This window comes from Phoca vitulina, unplaced genomic scaffold (genome assembly GCF_004348235.1).
Source record: "Phoca vitulina isolate PV1807 unplaced genomic scaffold, GSC_HSeal_1.0 scaffold14, whole genome shotgun sequence".
Lineage (NCBI taxonomy): Eukaryota > Metazoa > Chordata > Mammalia > Carnivora > Phocidae > Phoca > Phoca vitulina.
Genome location: NW_022589717.1, coordinates 33907212 through 33934549, shown reverse-complemented (window position 1 = coordinate 33934549; position 27338 = coordinate 33907212). Strand labels below are relative to the sequence as shown.

Sequence of the window (27338 nt, the reverse complement as noted above, 5' to 3'; positions counted from 1 at the left end):
TGCACACCACATCTTTACTTTCTTTTGTGTTTCACTTGTGTAGCTCAGCTAACACTGAGCAGAGAGAAGACACCTAGTAAATGGTGCTTAACTTAGAACTAACCTCTTTTCTTTCATATTTACTAAGTCTGCCTCACAAAATAGCTATTCACCTAAATTATGGAAACAGTGACTCTCCGGGAAAACAAAACTCTTACACTACAGCTCAAGGTGACATAGATTCAAATGTTCCTTTGAAAAAATAGTTACACGTTTAAAAGTCTGACTGTATTTGATTAGTCCAAAACACAATCTAATGGTAATCCTGCTATCAGTTCTTAAAGGGATTCAGTTATATTCCGTCCAGTAGAACTGTCGTGAACACTGACTTTATTTATAACAGGAGAGTTTCCAAAGAAAAAGAAAAAGCTTCTTAGGGGGAAGTTTTCTTAGCAGGGAGAATTTCTAGTATTCATGACAGTACTCCTTTTGTTTATAAGAGCTACGTTCAGGTACATCAGCAACTTCATTGTCATTACAAATACAAATGGACCCCAAAATTTGGTCTTTAGAAGTAGTACCATCTAACAGTCATTTTCAAATTATTCCCTGGAAATTTAAAGGGCACAATGAAACACTGTCCATCAGAAATACATTGCAAGCCCCATATATAAAATTTTCTAGTACCCACATTTTTTTAAGGTTTTATTTTTAAGTAATCGCTACACCCAACGTGAGGCTCAAACTCACAACCCTGAGATCAAGAATCACATGCTCTACCAACCAGCCAGGGACCCCTCTGGTACCCACATTTTTAAAAAGCAAAAAGAAACAGGTGAAGTGAGTTTTAACAATTTATTTTATTTGGCCAACATATACACAATCCTATTTCAACGTGTAATCAATGTAAAAATTAATGAATTACTTTCCATTCTTTTTTTCACATTAAGTCTTTGAAAGCCAATGTGAATTTTATACTTCGAGAACATCTCGATTCAGACTAGCCACATTTCAAGTGTCCACCAGCCACATGTGGCTACCCAGATGAGCAGGACAGCTCTAGAAAACTCTTGAGAAGAATTAAGTGGTGGTATATGTATACACGATTTGCCTCTCCTTCATTTCCAAACCCCATCAAAATGACTAAAGACAAAAAAGACAAACCTAAGCCGGTGGCCAGGGGCAAAGTGTGGAAAACAAGTGTCAGAGTCAGAGTGTTAACAGTTGTCAGTGAAACCTTGCAAATAGTCAAGGGGAAGCTGGCTCACTCCCAACCCCCACGCAAACAGAACTGAGAGGAATCATTACCTCTATTTACCAAACAGTAAGTACGCACATTCGCCAATCTCAAATGCCGTAATAATGAAAATCACAGGACAAGGGAAATGAAAATTGAAGAATTTGGGGCACCAAGAGAAAACATCAACCTACCTCCTCTATAGAAGAAAAAGGATCTCATGGCAATTAGTCAACACTTTGGAGCAACTCTTGACCATTCACCCCATTTTTCTCCTCCTCTACCTAAATCTAATCAACAAACAAATCTTGTTGATTCTTCCTCGTGTCCTTCCCATGGTACAAAGAGGGTGGGGCTTGTAAACCAAAGAAGTGTATTGTACTCTGTGCAGGAAAGAACCCTGCCACTCATTTGATACTCTGCATAGGCCTCTTTAAGATTCCTTGATCATGTCTCAGGGCTCTTGGAATCTCTGGAAACATGCACACGGTTACACCGCCTGGGCACTGAAATTTTCTTTGTTAGCTTCTGGGCTCTTTGATCACTACATTATCCCTTGGGAACTCAACATTCCTTCCCATGAATGGTCGCTCCAACAACGAATGTGCTGTTCTCTGCCTTCTTTAAAAACAGCTGTGATTTCTACCCCCACCCATTTTCCAATATGACTTTGACTACAACCTCCTATTCTTACAGCTGTCTTATTCCCTCCAAGCCTGACCACTGACCTTACATAATCTTCTAGTTTCTTCCTATATCAAGCCCATTCTGGCTTACTTCTTTATCTTTCAAGCCCTACAAGTCATCACTTTGATTTCCCCCCCATCACTCCCTCAGTTGGAACAGCCCCCAAAACTCAGAATCAGTTGCCCATTTACCTTCTCCACTCTGAAGTTGATGAATGCTGCACAGTACTTCCACTGTACAATCGATTCTCACTATTTGCAGTACTTATGTTTCTGTAAAGTTTCTGTGACAACTGAATTAGTGAATAATGAACCATTGCTCTTAGAGGGAATACAGGATTAGGTTCCTACAAGCCTTATGGCCACAGTGCTTTCATCAATTGATTAATACTTAATATTGTCTTATGTGTGTTTCCGCTTAAAGGCACTTTAACATATATAGCTGCTTCATTAACATTGGAGTCACAGTCAACAGCACTATAACTCGTCACTGAATGAAGCTTACCCAATGCACAGATGGTCTCTATAAGCACAGCCTTCTTGCCTTAGGAACACTAGACAGCACTTCAGCCGTATGCTTTGGGGCCATTTCAAACAGCAAAATCACCAACAACAAGCACAAAGATGCAAAACAAAAACAAAAACAAACCAACTAAACAAAAACACCCCAACTTCAACACTAAATGAAGAGACTGAAAACAACAACAACACTTGTTTGCAGTAGGAGAGCTGACAGAAGGCTGTGCCGCCTGACCTCCCCTGGGAACACGCACATCCAGCGACTCTAATATTTTGCTGCTCTGTGGATGTCCCTGAATGACCATAAAAGCATCACAAGTATTGACTTTGGTGGTTATAAACAAATTTTAGTGAGTAGGAGAATACAGAAACCTGGAATCCACAAATAATGAAGATGGACTGTACTTAGTACCTGATAGGGCTTCTGTGACCATTTCCTCTGTTAAACCCTAACCTTCCTGAAAGCCGATCATGTCTCAGTCCTCCATCTTCCCAGAAACTAGCACAGTGCTTGGAATACAGAAACCACTTGCCCACGTTCACCTTTGCTTCCTATGAGAAAAACCTTTGCTTTTTCTAGTCCAAGAACAAGACTAGATAGACCCTGATCGCTGAGTCTCATTGTCTCTCACCTGCCCAGGGACACTGCTCTATCAGTTCCCCACCACCACCACCACCAACTCTTGCCTACTTTCAGCCCTTAATAATGCACTCAAAATTATCAATTTATGTAACCTTTGTTTTTTATTCTACACAATGCAGAGACATGTGGGAAATGAAACACACAGGGTCATTACTGACGGCGTACGATGACAGCTGAGGAGGCATTACCCTCTGTAAGCCTGTGGAAAGCAATGACATTCCAAAACAGAACTCCCTGCATTTAAAGTGGCCAGCTGTCAGGGGCACCTGGGTGGCTCAGTCGGTTGAGCGTCTGCCTTTGGCTCAGGTCATGATCCTGGGGTCCTGGGATCGAGTCCCACATCAGGCTCCCTGCTAAGTGGGGAGTCTGCTTCTCCCTCTGCCTCTGCCTGCTGCTCTCCCTGCTTGTGTGCTCACTTACTTGCTCTCTCTCACTCTCTCTCTCTGTCAAATAAACAAATAAAATCTTAAAAAATAAAAAATAAAGTGGCCGGCTGTGATTGGTAAAATTCCTAGTATCACAAACATACCAACATGAAAACTCCTTAAAGGTTCTCAATGCGGGGAAAAAAAACAAGAAAAACAAAAAACAAAAACAAACAAAAAACCCTAGAGTATTTGTGAACACTAAAAGAAAGAATGAAGCTACAGAGGGGGCTGGCAACAGTACTGCCTGAGAGTGTTTAGGGAGAAACCACAAATTCCCATCAGAAAAGTCCACCTTCTCATTTATTGCTGCTCCCTCCTCCACACACCCGTCCCCCGTCCCCCTCACCACTCACCATTCCATAGAGTTAGACTTTCAGAAAACCAGGAAACAAACTCTGATCATAATAACCTCGTTTTATTTTTAGAAAATCATCTGCAGGTAAAATGGAAAGACAACAAGAATAAAAAAAACTATGAGCTCAAATATGAGAATGACTTATACATATTTAGTATTTAATTCTCCATATGGAAGGATAAAAGCTAAGAAAGTGCTAAGTGAAAAAAAGAACTGAAAAATAAAGGAATCTACTAGGCTTGGAGACTAGTCATTTAACAGCCGTCTACTGAGCACTTTTGTAAGCCCTCCTGCCTCGACCTTTTGGTATACCGTTAAGTCCTATTACGTATGTTACAACGGAACAGTGTGAAACAAACCTTCAGGAACTGAACTGCTCAGGGCAGGGATGTGTCTTATTCATTCTTATAGTCTACCAATTCATTATATCTGAACTATCAAAGATGCTTTTGAATAAAGATTTATTGTATAGGGTCTACAAGTTCATTCATAATTTTAGAGTTCAGAGTACAAATCAGAAATATTATGATAAAGGGTGGTCAGAATGTCTGGCTATCCTACGAAAACCAAGTTAACCTAAAATACAGCCATTACCCTAATAAATAAGTGAACTAACTGTTCTTCATAAAAATAACATCTTTAACATCTTAACAATGGGAAAATGTCTTCCAAGTTGTAAGAGCCTACTATTTTACATAGACACATAGACACACACACACAAACACACACACACACACACACACCAATCCTGCTCTTACAGGATTAGAAGAGGGTGGCAAGAGACCACTCAAAAATCAAGAGGATAAGGAGTAGTTGCTGGAAGAAAGTACAGTTTTAAGAAGAGTAATCTGAAGTGGTTTAGACCCCGTGAATACATCACGGTCCCCTCTCGCTCTAGGAAACAGAGTGGTTCAATGAGGCACCGTTACTTCCTGGTGTGAAGAAACACACTTTTTTCTGACTTTACAAAGAAATAAAGAAACAATGACAAGGGGTGACTGAAGATCAGGAAAGATCTGGTAAGTCTGGGCAGAGGTTATAGTGCTCTCCTATCTTACTGGTAGACAATTGTAACACCATCAGAAGCACAGATAAATGCACCTAATTAACTTCCCCGTCAGAGTCATAGTAGAAATGCTCTGAAATTTTTCATAAATTTCCCTGGACCAATCAAATCAAAGGTCACACCCAGGGGCGCCTGGGTGGCTCAGTCAGTTAAGTGATTGTCTTCGGCTTGGGTCATGATCTCGGGGTCTTGGAATTGAGCCCCGCATTGGGCTCTCTGCTTGGCGGGAGGCCTGCTTCTCCCTCTCCCCGCTGTCTCTCTGTCAAATAAATAAAATCTTTAAAAAAAAAAAAAGTCACACCCAGTAGAAGACAATATAATAAATGGTTAATTACTTACCTAGCTAACACAGCTCAGCTGCTTACTATGAGCCTAGTCTAGCAAAGTACTTTGCTCTCACTACCTCATCTAACAGGGACTTTATTTCTGTTTTTAGATATAAAAAGTGAGATGGAAAGTAATTTGCCCAAAATTGCACAGCCAGTAGGCAGAAGAAGTGGAGTTCAAACCTGACACACATACACACTCTTAACTGCTACACATCCTGCTTTGCTTTCTTTGGAAATAAAAGGCTATATAATATACTGTAAATACTGAACGTATGCACATTGGATTTATATAGAAAGCGCTTAGAACAGTACCTGTACATAGTTTGTGCTCACTAAATTTTATTATTTTCATTATTCTATTAGGGCAGATTAGATGTAGGAAGGCAGGAACAAGCTCAAGAAATGGAACTTTTCAAATTACACTGCTGTGAAAGTCCAGTCTGGAGTTAACCTTTGCTTTTTACTACTGCCCCCTTAAAAATCTGATAAAGTCTATAGCAATAAATTGTTAGTCTCCTTCTTCTAGTACTCCTAATCTTTAATGGCTTTAATCAAAAGAATCCTAGCAGCATAGCAAACCCCTTCCTCCTTCTTCCTTTTCCCCTAAGTAAGACATTATTTCCACCTGGAACACCCTACCATCAGGGGACCTGCCATGACTATGCCAGATGACTACCACCTCTCGAGTAGAAAAAAGTCTGTTACTTTCAGCAGGAAACTATTTTACTCTTACATAAGTTTTTCCTTTTACATTGTTTTTTATTCTTGACTATAAAGACAGAGCTGGCAGGGCGGGGAAAGTCAAGTGGCTTCTACGGCTACTTTATAGCCATAGGCACACCTGATTGCCAACAAAAGCTGAATGCCGGGAAATCCTGTGATTTCCAGGGAGGCTGTGACAATTATTAGGTTAAATCCAGATTGTGGTCAACATCAATCAGGTGTTCCTCATGAGCCTAGCCTGTTCTATGTGGAACCCACTTTAACCTTTTTTTTTTTTTTTTTTACTCATTTCAATTTTCACTTTAACCTTTCTTAAAGAACACAGCAACTTTTCAAGAGGCCTGTCCTTAGGTACAGCCTCTTCTCTCATAGAATGAACTACACTAAGCAACAGAGTGTTACAACTCCAAGAGCTTCCATAAAGAAACCAAGGCTAAACTATCACCTCCCTTGTCCTAAAATCACCCCCAACAAAATCTCCAAATAGGAGCGTACGGCCAGCTCAGTTGGTAGAGCAAGCAACTCTTAATCTCAGGGCCATGAGTTCAAGCTCCACATTGGGTGTGGAGCCTACTTAAAAATTTTTGAAAATAAATAAAATTGTTTTAAAAAGCTTCAAATAAAAGCTTAAAAGGCCTTCACAAAAGGAAAGGAAAGCTGGTCAAAGACATGAAGCTTACCACATGAGGTAACAGAGCCTTGCCTATTCATTTATTCAAACATTTCCCAAGGGCCTATATATGTGCCAGGGGCAACCCAAAGTGAACGATACAAATATGGCCCGTTCATCCCTAGACTTAGAGTGGGAGAGTCATGCACACGCAATTCCAGGCCAGCAGGATAGGGTGCAAAGTGCAATGATGAGGTATATGTAGTGCCCTGGAGGGCCAGCACACTATCAGCACAGACTTCCAGCTATCAGCACTTACCAAGTACCAAGCACTGTTCTAACATCACAAAAGCCAACCCATTTAAATCTCATAACCACACCAGGAGGTGGTTACTATTATTCCCAGTGTACCAGGGAGAAAACAGCAGCACGGGACAGAGCCGCTCGGTAACTTGTTCAAGATCTTACAGCTATAGGGGCACCTGGCTGGCTCGGTGGGTACAGCAGGCAACTCTTGATCTCGAGGTCGTGAGTTCAAGCCCCATATTGGGTGTGCGGATTACTTAAAAAAATAATAAAATCTTAAAAAAAAAAAATCTTATAGCTATTAAGTGGTGGTGTCAGGACTAGAAACCCGAAGTCTGGTTCCAGAGTCCACACCCACTCCTAACCACCACACTAGGTAGGAGTCAGTAGGTTAAGATGGAAGAGAGGAAGTGAGTTCCAGGCAAAGCGATCTTTATAAAGGGAAAGCTCAAAGTTGTTTGAGGAACTGAGACAAGTTCACTTTGACTGGTGTTAAGAGGTGTGAGGGGAAGAGCAAAGAGAAATGAGACAAGGCCAGCCATGTAAAGGAGTTTGGAGTTGATTTTTAAGATGTACATATCACAGTTCGGAGCACCTCAATACCGGAAAAGGGCACAAATGTAATGAAAATAACACAAAGGTTCAGCACACAAAAGAATGCAGAATTATGATCATTAAAAATAAAAAAGATGAGGGATGCCTGGGTGGGTCAGTCAGTTAAGCATCTGCCTTTGGCTCAGGTCATGATCCCAGGGTCCTGGGATCGAGTCCCACATCGGGCTCGCTGCTCCATGGGGAGCCTGCTTCTCCCTCCGCCTGCCACTCCCCTTGCTGTGCTCTCTCTCTCTCTGACAAATAAATACATAAAATCTTTAGAAAAAAGAAAAAAATAAAAAAGATGCCTTTTAGCTACAAATTTGTAGCAGCTTTTATTAAGTGCATAACAAGGGAACTTGCCATACGAGACTAAAAATTGGCTGAGGCCAATGCTTCAGGTTTGTGTTCCAGATCTGGCCCTACCCACATGGGCAACTATCTCTGTGACCCTGGCCAGTGAGCCTGTTTTCTATTCTATAAAATAAAGACAACTGCTTTTTTTTTTTTTTAAATATTTTATTTATTTGACAGAGAGAGACACAGCGAGAGAGGGAACACAAGCAGGGGGAGTGGGAGAAGGAGAAGCAGGCTTCCAGTGGAGCAGGGAGCCCGATGCGGGGCTCGATCCCAGGACCCTGGGATCATGACCTGAGCCGAAGGCAGACGCTTAATGACTGAGCCACCCAGGTGCCCCAGACAACTGCTTTGGTAAATAAAACCCACGTAAATGTGAACTAATACAGTTAAGCCCAACTTAGTAATTACCCTTTCTCTGAAATACTGATCTTTAATACACAGCAGCACAGGTAACCATTATGCATCTTTCCCCCACAATTTTTAGACCAGAAAATCATGGGGGAAATTGGGTTAGGATGACTAACTTTGGCATTCTAAACCTACAGCATGGCTTCTTTCTGCTTTGAAACCATCACCACTACATTGCATGGGCTAAACAGATCTTTGCCTTTTCCTAGAAAAAGAAACAATTCAATTAAGAGGATCTCCGGCTAATCCCATTCACGGGGGGCGGGGGGAGTATTCCTCACTTTTTCAACAACATCCAAGTACAAGATCCTGAAACCCCTGACGACCCCCCTCCCACACTCGGACTTCTGGGAGGGGAGAGCAGTCACCTGGAGTCACAGGTGCTTCTGTCTCAGGGGTAAGATTCAAATCAAAGACTTGGGGATTGAAAGGAACCTCAGGGCCTTGAAAAGCAACACTCAGAAAATAATCTCTCCCCCTGGTGTTTCCTCTCCCTATCCCACAAAGAAATTACCTCATCTAAGTAAATTAAAGTGGCAAATTAAAGGTATAGCATCATGAAGAAGAAATCACAAAGAATCATAAGGAGAAGGAAACCCCAGGAGATCAAAACTGCAATACCTTTGACTCTGGTTAATTTGTCACTACTTTTTTAGGAAACAGGGAGCAAGAAATCTCACAGAATAGAGGTTGCAGAGGGTGACTATCAGAACCTCTCCTCTTCCCTAAGCTGCATTCTTTGGAATATGATAAAAATCACTGTCAACTCTTATTACCATTTGAGAAGAGCCACATTTTAGGATGAAATAAATACTTTCAAGCCCTGGTTGATCCACTTACTTCAAAACTGATACACCTACAAAATTCAAATAGGAGAAATGAACTTCTGATAGCCCACTGAAGTTGTAATAGTATATGATTTATGTACTAGTAAACTTAGGTTTAGGTTTTCTTTTTTTTTTAACCATGTCCATGAGAAACCAAAACAAGTATTCCTTTATTCATCTAAATCTCATTTGCCATTAACGTTTTCATTACGTGAACTGCATTAGTACACAGGTATTTGGCCACTTGTTTTTATGAGGATAAAATAGTGTGAGGCCAGTAGGATATTTATCTTGGACAGAGAACTGGATTCGGACCAGAAAGTAAAAGTAGGAATAAACAAACATTTCTCTGGAAAAAGAAGTATAAACAGAGTGGTCTTTCGGTGATAGCTGTGAAGACTGAACTTAACATAAAACTGATATGAGTGACAGAGTGGCCAGGGATAGGGCCATCTTTATAAGTGGCACTAAACATTTTCACCAGGAAAATGCCCAACTAAAGGGAACACACAGCAGATCTTTCAGGGTTCTTTGAACAAACAGATAAGTGCCAAATGAATTTTGGTTTGAGCAAAAGTCTGGTCAGGTGAGGTAAAGATGGCGGTCAAGCTATTCTTATGACAGACCAAAGCCCTAAAAAAAGTATATTCTTACTAGAATACATCATATATTTCTTGACAGTGAACCTCAGAAATCTAAACTGATCTATAGAGAAGAGTCTCTGAGGTTTAAAAAAATTACATCACCTGGTAACTGAAAAGAAATTACAAAAAGGGGGTAAACACAGTGAGAGGTATGGACAGGATAAACATACCTGCTGGTTAAATTCTGATATATAAGCACTAAGAAATGTTCTTCAAAGAGGAAAATTTATACAAAAGTTTAAAAAGGAATTCTAGATAACAATAAATTATATTTCTCTAAGAAGTGGTACTAGCTGAAAATAAACAGGTTTAAATAAACATATTTAAATATTTACTGAGTTCCTACTAATGGACTCAATGCTATGCTACGTACTACAGGGACATACATATAATGTTCCTTGCACTTAAGGTATAATCCGGTAGTGCTCGGATAATTTAAAAAAAAAACAAAAAACAGCCAGTAGACTGCTGTAAGTGCCATAAAAAAAGAAAAACACTAAGTTCAAGAGTTCAGAGGGCATGCACATTTGGGGCAATCCACAAAGACCATCAGAGGTGGCATCTGGACAGAGTTTGGAAATACAAATAGAATTTTGACAAAAGTAATTTTGGGGAAGGGAACAGAAAAAGAAAAGTCTTAAGAGCAAAATATGGATCTCCTGGGCCCTCTGGCAAATACTGGCTTGCTATCTGCTCTGATAACCACTGCCTCATGAACAGCACTATTTGTGGAGTATCCACCTGCACCTCAAATTCAGTATGTGCAAAACCAAACGTATATACTCTCTTCTTTAATATATGTATTTTTAAGTAGGTTTCACACCCAGCGTGGAGCCCAACGTGGGCCTGAACTCAGGACCTGAGATCAAGAGCTGGTCTGAGATCAAGAGTCGGATGCTTAACCAACTGAGCCACCCAGGTGCCCCAGGAGAAATTACTTTTAAAAAGTGAGTATAGGGGCGCCTGGGTGGCTCAGCTGGTTAAGCATCTGACTCTTGATCTCAGCCCAGGTCTTGATCTCAGCATCATGAGTTCAAGCTCAGTGTTAGGCTCCATGCTGGGTGTGGAGCTTTTAAAAAAATAATAATAATAATAAATTTCTTCTGATAGCTGTCCTATTTCCATTAATTATGCTACCATTCTCCCCGGTTACTCAGGCTCAAAACCTTGAAGTTATTTTATACATTACTACCTCTTTTAAAAGGTTTTTTTTGTTTTGTTTTTTTAGTAACCTCTACATCCAACATTAGGCTTGAACTCACAACCCTGAGATCAAGGGTTGCATGCTCTTCCAACTGAGCCAGCCAGGTGCCCCGATTATTACTACTTTTTAAAAAATTATTTATTCTCTTTGTTTACAATTCACTCTCTCTTTCATATCCCATCCAGTTTTTTCTCTAAAATATACCTCACTTACCTCCATGCATACCAGTTAGGTCACCAAGGAAACTACATTCAGAGAAAGCAATGGAAGATATATAAACCCTTAATTACTTGCTAAGCTTTGATGCCAAATCTCAGCCTCAAATCCTAGTAAGCTGGACTGGGCCAGGCTCTGGAAGTGGATAGGACCAGATGGAGAATTCCAGCTGTGAGGATTTTAGGCCACCCAGAGCCTAAACCAATGTAGGTCAGATGACCTCCTCCTCTGCCCCTAAAGGTCACACAGGACCTAATCTGATGGTGAGGAAAAACCCTTACTGGGAATCCCAGCCAGCAAGAAAAAGAAAAGAAAAAAAGAAGAGAAATTTAAATACTACTTGCCCCAATGCATAGAGCAGAGTTGGTCAAGGCCTCATATCCCAAATATTTCTAGGAAAGGAAGACAAAGGGAGTCTTCTAAACAGAGGGGTGGTACCTGACAGATTAACAATACTTTGGGATTTGTTTTGAAGGAGAGGAGAGACCCTATTATTTTCTCCTTGAGGATAACTATGTACCTCCCCAACTAAAAACATTTCTGGGGTACTGGAGACCCAGTGCCTTGCACATAAAGGTTTCTAAAATAAAGGAAAGGAGAACAGGTCTGACATTATGGCAACACTTTAATCCAAGGGAAGTTACCTACTCTGGTCTGCTGATTGGACCACACCAATTGGGACAATCAAGTGCTAATTATAACACAGTTCTGAAAAGAAGCTTCCTCTTAAACAGCTACTTAACATGCTAGTGGGTCTAGGCAAGCTCAAGAGAACTCACGTTGCTACTGCTGTGTTAAACACAATATTGACTTTTAGGGTCCAAGCTGTAAAACTCAATACTCACTGGAATAATCTAAAGAGCAGCACAGCACAGTAATCAGCTGTAAGATCAAAGTCCAACACACCCTGGACTTGAGGAAGATTGGAAGAAGGAAGACACAATGACAAACAAATTATAAAGTGTGAGTTTGCACCTACAGCAACTAGACTGCTTTTTAACAGCTTTACTGGGAACACGCAGAGGTTGCACACTTCTCTTGGCACATTATCTAAACTAGCACTCCATGCAATTATTAGGGGCAGTACTTAGCACTTCAGTAAGATAAGATTACTGCACAATTAAAAGTTTTTCCTTTTTCGGGCGCCTGGGTGGCTCAGTGGGTTAGGCGACTGCCTTCGGCTCAGGTCATGATCCCAGAGTCCTGGGATCGAGTCCCACATCGGGCTCCCAGCTCAGCGGGGAGCCTGCTTCTCCCTCTGACCCTCTCCCCTCTCATGCTGTTTCTCTCTCTCTCTCTCTCAAATAAATAAATAAATAAAATCTTAAAAAAAAAAAAAAAAAAAAAAAGTTTTTCCTTTTTCTAGTTTCTGAGGCAAATGCCTCTCCCTCTTCCCCTCCCCCCCTTTCCATTTGTTAAAAAAAAAAAAAATCTGACTATCATGAGTAACTGAGCTAGTCCTCAAACACAAACTCCTCTCCTTGGTGTAAGTCTGGAATTTTAGGACACAGCCAAAATGGGCTCTTCACAAATGTTTGGGAAACTAATCAATACAAGAAGCAGAACTATCAGGAAACTACTTAGAGAAAAAAAGATGTCCTGAGATATAAAAAGAGATAACTGGGGGTGGGGGGAGAGATGACTAGGCCAAGCACAGAGGATTTTTAGGGCAGTGAATATACTCTGTGTGATACTGTAAGGATGGATATATGCCATTTTACATTTGCCCAAACTCACAGAATATAAAATACCAAGAGTGAACCATAAGGTGTACTACAGACTTTGGGTGAATATAATGTGTCAACATAGGTTCATACTTGGTAAAAAATGTACCACTCTGGTAAGTGACGATGATAATGAGGGGGCTATGCATGTGTGGGGGCAGGGCTGTATGAGAAATCTCTGTACCTCCCCCTCAATTTTATTTAAACCTAAAACTGCTCTAAACAACTAAAGTCTTTATTGAAACAAAACAAAAAAGACAAGACAAAACAAAAAAACAGGTAACTATATCTGTTTACCAAGTATGGATTCTGCCACGGGCTAGGAAGAAAGCCATAAAGGTGGGAACATAATGTTACTGGCTTGTGATCATTTGTGACTTTTCCTCCTTGGAGATGAGAGGCCTGGGGTTGGGGACAGCAGGAAGACTAAGAAATACAGATATGTTCTGCTTGCGGATATCATATACAGTAAAACTGCACTAACTTGGATCCCAGCACCAAAATTTAGGTCAAGGTACCTGTGCTGAGCAAGCTGCTTCACCAATCCATTACTCAAAACTGTGGTGACTAGGGCGCCTGGGTGGCTCAGTTGGTTAAGCGACTGCCTTCGGCTCAGGTCATGATCCTGGAGTCCCGGGATCGAGTCCCACATCGGGCTCCCTGCTCAGCAGGGAGTCTGCTTCTCCCTCTGACCCTCCCCCGTCTCATGCTCTATCTCATTCTCTCAAATAAATAAATAAAATCTTCAAAAAAAAAAAAAAAAAAAAAAACTGTAGTGACTCCCCAGTGCCTTCAGAGAAGGAACTTCACTTTTTGATGAAGACAAGCGACTTGCCATTTCCCTACAATCTGGAGATGGCCAAGAGATGGGACTAAGACAGGGAAGTAGCTGGAGAAGCTGGGGGGAGAAACAGTATTCAAGTTTCTGAGAGTTACAAGAGTTACCATTTATCCCATTTATCGAATGCCTAATGGGTGCCAAGCGCTTTGCGGCACAACTGACATATATTATCTTCAGTCTTCAGAACAACCTTGAAAGAAAAGAGATTTTACATCCATTTTACAGATGAAAAAAACTCAGGGAGGTACCATGGCATACGTCGTAAGTGGGGGAGCCAGGTATGAACGCAAGAAATGCAGACCCGCAACAGAGTCCCTACTCTTTCCATTAACCCTTAAAGTACAGATTGAAGACCCCTCATCGACTCTTTGGGGTCACCTAAATTTAAACTTAAAATCAGGGATGCCTGGGTGGCTCAGTTGGTTAAGCGTCTGCCTTCAGCTCGGGTCATAATCCCAGGGTCCTGGGATCGAGTTCCACATCCGGCTCCTTGCTCAGCGGGGAGCTTACTTCTCCCTCTGCCTGCCGCTCCCCCTGCTTGTGCTCTCTCTCTCTGTCTGACAAATAAATAAAATCTTTAAAATAAGTAAATAAACAAACTTAAAATTAATAATGTTTTCAAGGCCCTGCACAATCTGGTCCCGGTGGATTTTGCCTCACTGGAGCATTCTTATTTCCAAAAAAAACCAGTCCATTCATTAACCCAGGAACACATCTAAGATAAAACATCTTCATCTTCTTCTCTCTGAAGATATTCTCCCATCAGATTTGACCTCCTCTGTAAAGCCTCTCCTAACCAGCTCAGACTAAAGAGCCCTACTACTTGCTTTCATCTTAATCTGACATGGATATATGGCCCTGCAGTCCATCGCTCTGTATTATCACTTGGCATCTATTGCTTGCACAATTAAAATGGGAAGCTCCCTAAAAATAATACTTAAGACTACATGTTTCCTTATGAACCCGACAGAATCTACCACAGAATCTTAATCTCAGTTATCTCAAATATTAATCTTGCAGAGTGGGGATACAGATCATATATTAGTAAAGAACTCACAGACGTGGGTTTGAATTCCCAGCATCACTAGCTAACTACTCAGTAATCCCAAGCAAGCCTCAACTTTTTCATCTATAAATTATTATAACTTTATAATCTAGAAATTAGCTAATAAAAATACTTACCCTCAAAGGAGAACGATGAGACACGGGTGAGATGATATAAGTAGAAGCAACTCAGAACAGTGCCCAGCACAAGGCAAAGTTTTATTTTTGACAAATATTAAAGTGGTCTCTTAAAATTCTTGAGAAGGAGCTATTATAGACATCTTAAAAGATTTCAAAGATGCCATTTATATACATATTATATATTATGTCTCCACTAATCAACAAGGTTCGCAATACGAAAATACGTCTGTAAAACCATAAATGGCTATTTGCTTTATAAAAGAATTTGATTTTTTTCCCTAATTTTTACTTTTTGCCCACACAATTTTCTAATTGTAAAGGATAATTTTTTAATTATCCTTAAAATTTAAGGACATTTACTCACAAGCTCATTACAGCATCTCTTGTATTTTTGTTTTCCTTTTTTATTATATTACTGTTATATTACAAACCACTATGTTAATTATGTATTAATCATATAGTCAATACATTAACACAACATGAATTATATTAAAATATTTGTGACTTGATTACATTAATAAGTCATAATCATTTAACCATCATATAAAACCCCATGCAACTAACATCACAGTTTAGCCACTCTCCTGCTGTTAGACAGCTATTATGATTCTTTTTAGATTTTATCATTATAATGATAATGTCTAAAGAACATCTTCATGCACTAAAGTTATTTTGCTTTTTTAAACATGTTCACGCAGAGAACTTTTTTTTGTAAATCACTGGGGGTCAAAAAAGGACAAGCACTATTATGTCTAGGTAGCACTGCTGAATTGAATTACAAAAGAGCTTAAAACAATATGCACGGACACTGGACTAGAGAAGTGATCAACGACTACCAAAGGGAGGTAAGGTCCGGGTGTTACCACCACCCCACCATCAGCACTGTTTCTTTAGGGTACCTGAAATCATCTCCACTAAAGCAGCCACTGTTGTATGCTACTGGCAGGGGTATAAGTAGGGGCAACATCTCAGAAGAGAAACGTGGCAAAAATCCCATCCCAGGTTCTCATCCTAGAAACATACTTGGCCTTATGCATAAGGCCTTCTGACCAGCAGTTCACCATCTGCAACAAAAAAGCCTGGAAGCAATCTAAATATCCATCAATAGGGGACTAGTTGAAATTAGTGTGCTTGGCAGCACAGTAAAGTTACCTGGGGAGGGTTTAATAAAGACAGACACGGAGGGCCCTAACCCAGACCAAATTCAATCTGGATCTCTGAGAGAGCAGTTCGGGTATTTAAATCTCTGTAGCTGACTTCAATGCCCAGCCAGATTTAAAAACACGGGATTTCAGTAAAGTATTCACGGGGCACCTGGGTGGCTCAGTCGTTAAGCATCTGCCTTCCGCTCAGGCCATGATCTCAGGCTCCTGGGATCAAGCCCCACATCGGGCTCCCTGCTCAGTGGGGAGCCCGCTTCTCCCTCTCCCTCTCCCCCTGCTTGCGCTCTCTCTGTGTCTCTCTCTGTCAAATAAATAAATAAAATCTTTTTAAAAAAAGTAAAGTATTCATACACGCATTTATTCAACGGAATATTAGGTAATTATTAGCAAAATGCAGAACAGTATACAGGCAACTACCACTTTGTGTGAATGAAAGAGAATATTTTTTCCTTGTATTTGCATAGAGTATTTCTGGAAGGATATAAAAGAAACTGTTAAAATAATGGTAGCCTTTGGGAAGAGAGATTGGGGTGTGAACTGAGAGGTTTATATTTCAATGGATATCATTTGTGTTTTATTTTTTAATCAGGTGCATTTAAAAATTCAGAAAAATTCAAATAATTCAAATTCACTCAAAAATCCAAATAATCTTGAACAATATAAAATCATAATTTATAGACAATTTTTCAGGAACATATGGCACTAAGAAATGTACAGTATCCCACAGCAGGGGCCAGGTAGCAATGTTCGTAGAGTCTCTGTGGAGACCCACAAATACCTGGAAAGAACCAAGTGGCTACCAGGGGTCCTTCTTTGCCCTTTGGGCAGAGATGGTAGTTCTTGCTCTGCTACCTCCTTCTGCCCTAGCAACTAACTTATTCAGTGTACCATTCTAAAGCAAACAGTCACTGCCTGTTACGCTTGGTCAAAATGTTTACTCATAGTTCACTTCCTCACACACTGCAGGTCATCTTTATATGTTAGTCTGGGTTTTATGCTTCTTAAAGAACATGTCAGATTTGTAACCCATTTTTAAGTTAGTTTCTCAAATGGAAAGCAGAGATGATTCCATATCTTCTCTGAAGTACCAACTTTACGTAACATGCAAACACGGTCTCTGCAGGGTTCAGAGGACCACTATTGTTTTTATAATTAAGTGTGCTCTATCTTAAAATTTGAAAAAACCAATGAGCTAACTGCATTGTATAATGTATCTCAGGTTTACCAAGCCATACAAGAATTAAAATAAATCTAAAAAGTATAGAACAGAGTTTTACATTTATCAACACAGCTAATAAACTGAGAGGTTCACACTGTTTAAATACTTTTTCAACAGGTTACTTTCAATAGCTGTGAGATTTTATAACTGGGTCTCAGATATATTACTTAGGTGTCTTTTTTAGTTTAGTTGTGGGGGGAGGTTTTTGTTGTTGTTGTTGTTGTTTTGAAGAGGAGACAGTTCCCTTTAGAATATTTATCCTATGATTTTGATACCAGAAAATCTTTCATTATAATTAATGGAAAGAAAGAAATTGAGTTGTGTAAAATAAGATTCCTTTAAGCAATGCCACAATGCATACCAGAAACATCAAGAAAGGAAGTTCCCTATATAAAAAGCATTAATATTTCAAGAGATCAGATTCTAGAATACCAGAGAATCTTTTAAAACTCTAAAATTCATTCATCCATTCATTCATTCATTCAACAGGTATTTATTAAATGCAACTTCCTGCCAAGCACTGCATTAAGCACTATAGACACAATGACAAGGCTAGGATTTAGAACTCTCGCATCAATGCTCTAACCATAACATGTACATTTCCTTGTTTCATTCAATTATCTTCAGATATATGCTTTAAAGTGGGAAATTTAAAAGATTTTCTTATTATTATTTCTCAATCATATTTTATAAAAGACCTTGAGGAAACAAGGATAATTAATTAAGAGCTAACTGGTAACACACGTTTTTTTTCTATAACCCTAATGGTTTCAAATATAAGAAAAAAGAAAATGTCCAATCTTCTGGATATACCAGGGAGAGAGAGTTGGCAGTATGAAGTATTAATAAGGTGTTAAAGGCAGAACAGATTAGACTGGTGATTTTGTTCCTTCTTTCTAACACATCTTAAATCAACACCTGTTTAATCTCTCGAGGAACGTGCAGGTTAACATCTAACTTGTCTTCAACTTGTGAAGAAATAGAGTTGCCATGACAACTGAATGAAAAGTTTAGTAAGCAGAATTTATCCAATAAAATGCAAAAATCTGCTCAATGCCATTTAACTGATACATGCGTACTTGTAAGCAAATTCTATTTTTCTTTTCTTTTTTTTTTTTTTTAAAGATTTTAGTTATTTATTTGAGAGAGAGAGAATGAGAGACAGAGCGCATGAGAGGGAGGAGGGTCAGAGGGAGAAGCAGACTCCCCGCCGAGCAGGGAGCCCGATGCGGGACTCGATCCCAGGACTCCAGGATCATGACCTGAGCCGAAGGCAGTCACCCAACCAACTGAGCCACCCAGGCGCCCCAAATTTTTCTGTTTGTCAAACTATCAAAGTAAATGTTAACCTATTCTCTGGAACATTTCATGGATAAAATATTAAACATACACACACACACACCTTTTTGTTAGAGTGGGCGACAAATAAATAAAAGTTGAACAATAACCGTTTGACCATTAAATCTTGGCAGGGCTGCATTTAGTATTACAGGGTCTCAAGTAGACCTAAATTAAGGAAAAGCAGACACTTGTAAGTTTATTTCTTATTATGTTAAATTGTCAAGTAAATTCATGTACATGTTTAATTTCTACTTATAGCTATCACACAATGCAACCTAGGGGATATTCAAATACGTGAACTATCAATTTTTTTAGAAAAAATATTTCCATCATAAACACACAGAGTGTAGGCTGTTTACATATGCTGCATAATCATTAACTTCCAACATGCAACCAACCTTACTGGAAACTAGACTAAAGTCCTCACCAGATATGTGGGTTCTCAATCTGTCCCCCTCAGTTTTGGGGGGATAAATTTCTACTGCACCTGTGCTTACTCTCACATTGGATTGCATGAATTGGTTGTCATTTTCGATTAGGTAACAGTGGATAATCAAACACCATGATCACTCATTTACAGACGTATTATGACAAATACAGAAGTGCTCTTGCTTATGATAAAAAAAAGTCAGATGTAGTGATAAAATCACCTTCATAAAGCAGTATACATATCTCTTTATAACACTATGCTGGGCACAAACTCTAGAGTATAATCTATAAATTAAGCAAGAGTACAATAACTAGAAAAATATTCTAAATATATATAAATGAAAGTCATACAGTTAGAGAGGAATGTGATAATCAGGGACCCAGATTATCCATGCTAATACTAAAATCTTACGTAACACAGGAACACTCTGCTATACAACACTTACCCACAACGTTACAGTATTAATGGCGACATTTATTGCATTTCATATATTGCATTATTTTGGCACAAATAGAAAGCGCAATAAGGAAAAAAAAATATGTAGCATGGTGTGTGAGAAGGCACATAGTCCTTTTCAGAAGTCCATTATAAAGGCAGCTGGACAGATTCTGGCTAAACACAAGTGGGATGCCAGCCCATCTCCTTCCATCCCCATCCCACCCTCCCATTCAAGCACTGGTTACAAAAGTGCCTGTGTGGCCCTGAGAAGTGAGTCATGGATGTTCCATTTACAGATGGGGTGGAGTTGAGGGAAATCACTATTACATGCCCAGTTAGCTGGAAAAGTCCATCCTGTTTTTCCTCTTTTACATAATAATCATTTTTCACAAACCTGAGATAAAGAATACTCAGTAAGTAGGAACTCACCAAAGATTTCAGCACTCGGACGCAAAAGGGAAAGACTTACTTTTACAGCCAAGGACATGACCTCATAGTGCAGGCCTAACAATTCACACTAGGCAAGGGACTTGTACAATCAGGATAAAACATTTGTTCCTTTTCGCCCACACCAAGAAAAACAGTGGCTGGAGAAATAAGCACAGTGCCAGTTCCCAAATCAGATTCACCCACCAGGAGTTCACACAGACAGCCAAAGCATTTCATGAGTGCAAAGACAATCTTTTACAACTTCCTTTGCCTAGGAAACAAAACAGCAAAGTGGCTTCCTTAAGCTGACCTCACAAGTAAACCATGAGAAACACAACCTAAAGCCACAATAACAAAAATCAATGCTCTCTTTAGATCTATACTCTGTGCATTAAAACACCACATGCCTGGCCCATCTCTCGATACCACTGACTAAGCCAAATGACAATGTATAACATGATCAATACACATTTCAGAACTCAAAATCATCATACATATCTTAGCTTTAAAAATATCTATTCCAAGCCCCTTAATTTCTCCAAGTTCTCCCAAAATTTAAAAGGTTGTGACACTTTTTCTAAACATATTTCAAATAAATCTTAATTAGATCTCTCTCGGTCACCGACTGAAGACCCACATGCAGCTCCTAACCTGTGCTCTGAGCCATGATAAAGATTACAATGGGCTCTGAAGCGTGGGGGAAGCAGTGACCCTTCCCAACTAGTAAAAATTTTGCATATGTACATTGCCGACTACTATCAATATCACCAATTAAATTGGCCTCCTAAGGCTCATAATGAACTTAGGTGTTAAGCACATTAAAATTCACAGCATATTACGTTTAATAACAGGAATTACCAGTTATTTTAATGAAGAGGAAAATTTCTATAGTTTTTATTCAAATCAGGTTTCTCCACAAATATTATCCTTACCCTGTCCACCTCCCCCTCACAGCGTAGAGTACTCCAAAGACTATTTAACATTTAAAATAATTTAGACCACAAAATCCACACAAATTCATCAGAGCAAAATCCAAAATACCAACAAAAAATAATACACAAAAGAGTAAAATTAAGGGGCGCCTGGGTGGCTCAGTCATTAAGCGTCTGCCTTCAGCTCAGGTCATGATCCCAGGGTCCTGGGATCGAGCCCCGCATCGGGCTCCCTGCTCCGTGGGAAGCCTGCTTCTCACTCTCCCTCTGCTGCTCCCCCTGCTTGTGTTCCTTCTCTCACTGTGTCTGTCAAATAAATAAATAAGATCTTTGAAATAAATAAATAAATAAATAAATAAATAAATAAATGAAGAAAATGGTTTCAACAGTGGTTAAAGTAAAAAAATATATATATATAATATATATATATTAAAAAAGAGAGTAAAATTAAATTTTCAGCCACCCTTTCACAGCCACTGGCTAGTGTACAGTGCTCTCTCTCTTTCATATATGCATAATCAATCACACGCTCCTATTTTTAAAAACTAATCATGTAAGTTTGTATCTTGCTTTTACTTTTTCTATCAAGAACTCCTTTCTGTGTGTGTGTATATATATATACCTATGTGTATGTATATGTGCATGTGTGCATGTATATATGAATACACACATGCACGCGCACACACACACACACATAAAATAATGATTTGGCTGCCACAAAGTATCATCCATTGTGCAACGGGTATCATTTTGCTTAACAATATTTCCCCCTTCAGCTAAATAAGATTTTTTTCTTGATAAGAAAAATAGCATATTAATTCTGAAAAACAAACACACCACACTCCTAAAACTATTCCTGAACTCCCAGTCACCTCTATCCAGGTCTGAGTTACAGCCTGCTGGGTACCTTAGTGCTCCTCTAAAAACTTAAGGTCTCTATTTCACCACTGACAACGTCAAAGTCTAAAAAGTAAATAAACAAATAAGAACATATCACTTCAGTTCTGCCTCAAGTCTCTGAAAAATGGTTCAATTTTAATAAAGCCTCAATGTGACTAGTACTGAACTCCATGACTTAAAAGGCCCTTGGTAATACTTAAAATCATTTTGCACTGCATTAGATTCTTGTGAACAGATTCTCAAACTCATCGTATTACCTCCTTACCACCTCTGACACCCTATGACATAGGACGGCGCTGTGACTTTACAAACGACAAAACAGAGAACCAGAGAAATGAAGAGACTTGTTCAGGCCCATGTCGACATGGTGACTGAGGCAGGACTAAATCAATAGTCTCCTCAATTTGTCTTCCACGAGCTTTTAACAGAACCCACTGCATTAGCTGCAACAGTCCCTTCTTTACCTCTGCCAAAAAACTCTAATAACCCCCCACGGTGTACGGTATGTTTCAGGACAAGGAGGTATGATGTAATGAGTATGCCAATAAATCCAAAACCATAGGCAAGGAAACCTCCAGGAAGACTTTTAGAAAGTAGAAAAAAAGACATCAAAACTGCTATTTATGTCACGTGTGTCACACGTCTGATGCTACAGGCATTAAAAATGAGTGCAGTGAAACTACACTTTTTTCTCCAGAATATTCTCCCTACTTCAGAAAAATCTCATTAGAAATGGGTATGTCCTGGGAGCTGGCAGTGGGAGGGGAGAAAGCCCTTCTGTGTAATTTCCCTCTGTCCAAGGGACTAATTCATACTCCTACCCTCAGTCACAGGAAGCATAAGAACAGTGAGTTCTTAATGCTGTACTTAACGTAAAGATTTACTCTTTATCATTGTTTCAATTATCTTCTTGATATAGTTTCCAATGTGCACTTCGCGGTTTATTCATCTTGGTAAATAATCTGTTATCCTTTAGACTGCACACTCCAATGCAGGACCATGGGTCCTACCTTGATTTGTACAGGTGGAGCACAAAGCCACAAGCACATGGGCATCAGATGCTATTTGATATCGATGGTAAGTAGATTAAGTTATACTTACACTAACCCTGTAACAGAGTACTTAAATTTGTTCTAACAGAAGAAGGTGGATTAGTACTAACTAGGCCATTCGGCCTTAGATATTCAGGACTGGAGGGAGGGGAAAAGGAATGGAATCTACTTCTAGCCTTTATGCAGCTAGCTACCAAGCAGCTGAAATGCTTCTACTTACTCCTCATGTCCCAGGTGGTATATAAGCTTACTCACTTCATCTAACTGATCCAAAATAAAATATTTGATTACCTATGATCCTTTCACCTCCCTGTCACATATATATTTTAAATGAAGACCGGTCCACTAATTTAACAGAGACATTAAAAAAAAAAAAAAAAACCCCACCATAAGATAAAACCTCAGACTTGAGCCAGACATGCAAGTCAATGGGCATACCCTGGCTTTTTAAAAATTCCTATGTGAGGGGCGCCTGGGTGGCTCAGTCGTTAAGCGTCTGCCTTCGGCTCAGGTCGTGATCCCAGGGTCCTGGGATCGAGCCCCACATCGGGCTCCCTGCTCCGCGGGAAGCCTGCTTCTCCCTCTCCCACTCCCCCTGCTTGTGTTCCCTCTCTCGCTGTGTCTCTCTCTGTCAAATAAATAAATAAAATCTTTTAAAAATAAAAATAAAAATAAAAAAATAAAAATTCCTATGTGAACATGCTGACCTCAAATCCAAGGTAACCAGGAACCCAATTTTACTTCTGACTTGAGCCACTAGACAAATCACCTCTTTTTGTTCTACTTTACCCTTCTAGAACAAAGGGTTGTTCATATATATATTTATGTATCAGCTAATTAAAAGTGAAAGTATTCTGAAGACCAGCAAAGAGAGATTACTCTCAAATTTCAAGACCATGATAGAATTTTATAACTTCAGAGTTTACACTTCACAAACACCATAATCATATATTGTGCCTAACTACTCCCAAACATGTAAAATCAATCTCTTTTGATTTCTTTTGTTTTCCTAGAAGTCTCTTTCCTCAAAGCAATGAAAGGGCTTTTGTTGAGATCCCAAACAAAATACACTAAAGAAGGAATCTTGACTGTGATGTTCTCTTTTTAGATGGAACACCAGAAAGCATGAAGATCTGAAAATGACCTATGAGATAAGCTACTTATATTGAACAAAAAAATGTCCTCTCCAATCAACTATAGTATGTGAAAACCGGAGGAGTGAGAGGGAACAGTAAGAAACCGAGGGAAGTGCCCAAGAGTAAACAGAGTAACATAGAGGGCAAAACTTGACCAAAGGCTAAACTTCAGAGAACTGGAGAGAAGTTTAAAATAACTAGTGAAAGTCCATCACAGAAAGAGAAGAGATATAAAAAGGCTTTCACAAACTCTAAAACAAACAAATATATATATGTGTGGGTATACATGTATGCCCATATATTATATATATATTTATAAAATATATAGAAAGTTGGATCTTATTTTTACTTAGGCTTTTCTCCAAAATATATGTTAATATATGCTACAAAACTGCTCAAAAAGTCTGATTCCTCAGGAGACTTTCATTCCCCAAATCCACAAGTTATGTGCTGTATTTAAATGCACTGAAAAATATAAATTCACGTTAGGAATACTAGATTTTTAACCTAAGGGTTTTACTTTAACTTCTCAAAATCTATTCAACTATGAAGTGGGTTCCTAAGGGCAGCTAATCCCCCTGTATAAGGCACCCACTTCCCCAAAAAGCACATGCCAGCTTCTGTCTGGTAAAACCTGGATGAAATGAAGCACAAGGGCAAGAAAAGGAAATTTTCTGGGAGACTTTTCCCAGGAGAGCTACACTGCATCTGAGTTAGACTAGGTGGAGAGAGCAGGAGGAAAGACTTGCTTGGGTACCCTTCGTTGATCTGGTGTGCACTGGCTGACTTGTCCCCACCTTCCTACGTCTTCACAGACATGTGCTAGTTCACTTCTTTCTCCATGGTGACCCCTAACAGGGCCACTGCTAAAGGGCCTCAGCAAGTGAAATGTTCAACTGACAGCTCCAATTCTCCCAATCTACCTCAAAAAACTTGAAGAAAATCCTAACGAGGTCAAGAAAGAAAAAAAAAAAACAGTCCTTGGCATACTTTTGTGTTCTTCATTATACACCAATGGGATGTCAGGACATTATACTGAAAATGTTCCCACAAAGTGGGAATCAATTGCCCTAATATGGCCAAGCCCTAAATATAGCCACATTTTTTTTTTGTTCAAAATACACTCAATTAAACTTGTGGATGGAGGAAATGGTGGTGGGCAACTGGGCAGAGAGCACAGGAAACAATGACAGTTAACTCCACTATCTCCACCAGCATTAAAATGGCTTTAAATGTCCTTGACAAGGGCTGCCAAAGTAAAGACACCAGTCACACACATGCCCTTTTTTCTCCAGGCTTTGTTCCCTTGATCAAGTCTGGTTTACTGGGAGGGAAGAGAAGAAATTCCACACCCTGGGTCTGAAGTAATTCTACCATTCTGAGAAGGGATGCAACATCACTAGTACTCAAAGCAGTGAAAGGAATAGGATTCCCTAATCAAATTATAAGGATCCAGTTAGTCTAAAGGAAACCTGAGACTTTAACTAGGGTAGTTTAAAGTCCTCACAATTTACCTTCCAAACAACACCGCACCCATACACACCCACACACACCTCACAAACACAAAATACTGATATTTAATATTCACATAAGCAGTGAGGAACTATGTTTTAAACGAATGGAATTCAAGAAAAGCAAAATCTAGACTATAAAACTTAATCCAAAATTTATTCAAAGTTTCACTTCAAACTTTTAAAAGGTTTATTATACTGGTTCTGGACTTGTTCAATAATAAACTATTTTTGCAAGATATTCTGGCCAAAAAACGTGTAGCACTGTGTCACAGTTGGAAGTAGATACTCAATTTAAAAATATGCTGAATAAAACTGTTAAAAGTACATAAATAAAACTTCTCAACATATGTGTGCCGAAAGGCAACATAGGACATTTTAAGTCACCTTCTAAAAGTTAGCTCTTGAAAGCAGAGTAACATTGAGATTTTAAAGACTGGATTCTGTGGTCAAACTGCTTGGGTCAAAACGCAGGCTCTACCACTTACTGCGGTGGATCTTGGGCACGCTGTTTAAGTTCTCTGTGACTTTAAGTTTCCTCATCTGTAAAATGGGAGTTGTAATAGCACCCTACCTCACAGGGTTGTTAAAGAAATAAATGAAAGAAATCAACATAAACCATTTAAGTTGGTAAACGCTCAATAAATACTAGCAATTATTATTCAAAGGTGTGTGTTCACAAGGTCGGATCTATTAAATAGATGCATGAGCGCTGTTAAATTAAAAACTCAACCATTTGATAAAAGCATCTTACTCCCCTTTTCCATACATCAGGCGGTCAACCTTCAAAATGATGTGGCAATTACATACTTTCATTCATCCGTCTGAGGGCCTGTCATATACGGCAAGGAAGAAGGAAGATGCTTTTTCGTGACTGTTGCTCCTTCCTAACTTCTAAATACTGTCACGTACACAATAGGTTGGAGCTGCCCTCAAAATGACAGCTCACGGCTTTGCAGCGCCCGCAGAGGCGCCCAGGCGGCTCTGCCGGTAAGGGGTTCACCCCAATCCACGGCGAATCTCCCATCTCCACAGCCAAGCAAGCGCACGCCGGGGAATCCCAAGGAACACAAGAGAACTCTCTGCAAGGAGGAAGGGACCCTGAGTAGCGGGGAAAGGAGGGAGGGAGGAAGGGGAGGAAGGGAGCAAAGGACCCTCCCGGCCAAGAGGTTTCGGAGCCACACTCGGATCAGGCGCGTCCACGGTGACAAGCCCGGGACCCGGTGCCGGCGATGGGCTGCGACGTCCCGAGCGGCCCACTCCCTTCTCCTTCCCTCCCCCGGCCGGCACCGAAGCCAACTCCGGTCCCGCTCCAGTCTCGCCTCCCGGCGCCCCCTCACCTAAACGCGGGTCCTTCCTTGGAAGCCCTGCCCTGGGCAGACGCCGACGCGGAGCTGCCGCCGCTGCCGCTGCCCTTTTTGTTAAAGAGCTTCTGGAGCAGGGTCGGGGCCATGATGCTGCCGCCGCCGCTGCAGCTCCGGCCGTGGCGCTCGGGGGGCCGGCAGCTCAGCGCGCAGCCGGGGGCGGCGGCCGCGGCGGCGGCGGGGCCATCGCGGCGGCGGCGGCGGCGCGGCCGCCCAGCCTTGTGGGAGCGAGGGGCCGCTGCGGCTGAGTAACTCTGCTCGGCGTCGGGGCCGCCGGAGGCCGGTCATATGACTGAGCCGGCCCGCCGCCGCCGCCTCGCGCGCTGACAGTTATCTCCTGCGGGAGGAGCCCGCAGCCCCACGGCGGCGGTGGCGGCGGCGGCGGCAGCGGCGCGGGAGGAGCGCGGCCGCCCGAGCGGCGGCCATTGGCCCGGCGGCCGCCCGCCCCGGGCTCACGTAACCCCGGCGGGAGGCGAGGCCCGGATCGGGCGGCCCTGTGCTCCCGGCACGCGGGGAGCGGAGGCGGGGCGGGCGCAGCG

The 27338-nt window shown here is 40.6% G+C and overlaps 1 protein-coding gene across 2 annotated transcripts in view; it reads right to left on the bottom strand.

Annotated features, from left to right (window-relative positions):
- Nucleotides 1-26950, bottom strand: part of FNIP2 (folliculin interacting protein 2) — a 137979-nt gene extending 111029 nt beyond the window's left edge. For both annotated transcript variants that reach the window (XM_032413080.1, XM_032413081.1), the window contains exon 1: nucleotides 26776-26950. In XM_032413080.1, coding sequence (XP_032268971.1) covers nucleotides 26776-26888 — 113 coding nt within the window. In that variant the 5' untranslated portion in view covers nucleotides 26889-26950. The remainder of the gene's footprint in view (nucleotides 1-26775) is intronic.
- Nucleotides 26951-27338: the final 388 nt, after the last annotated feature.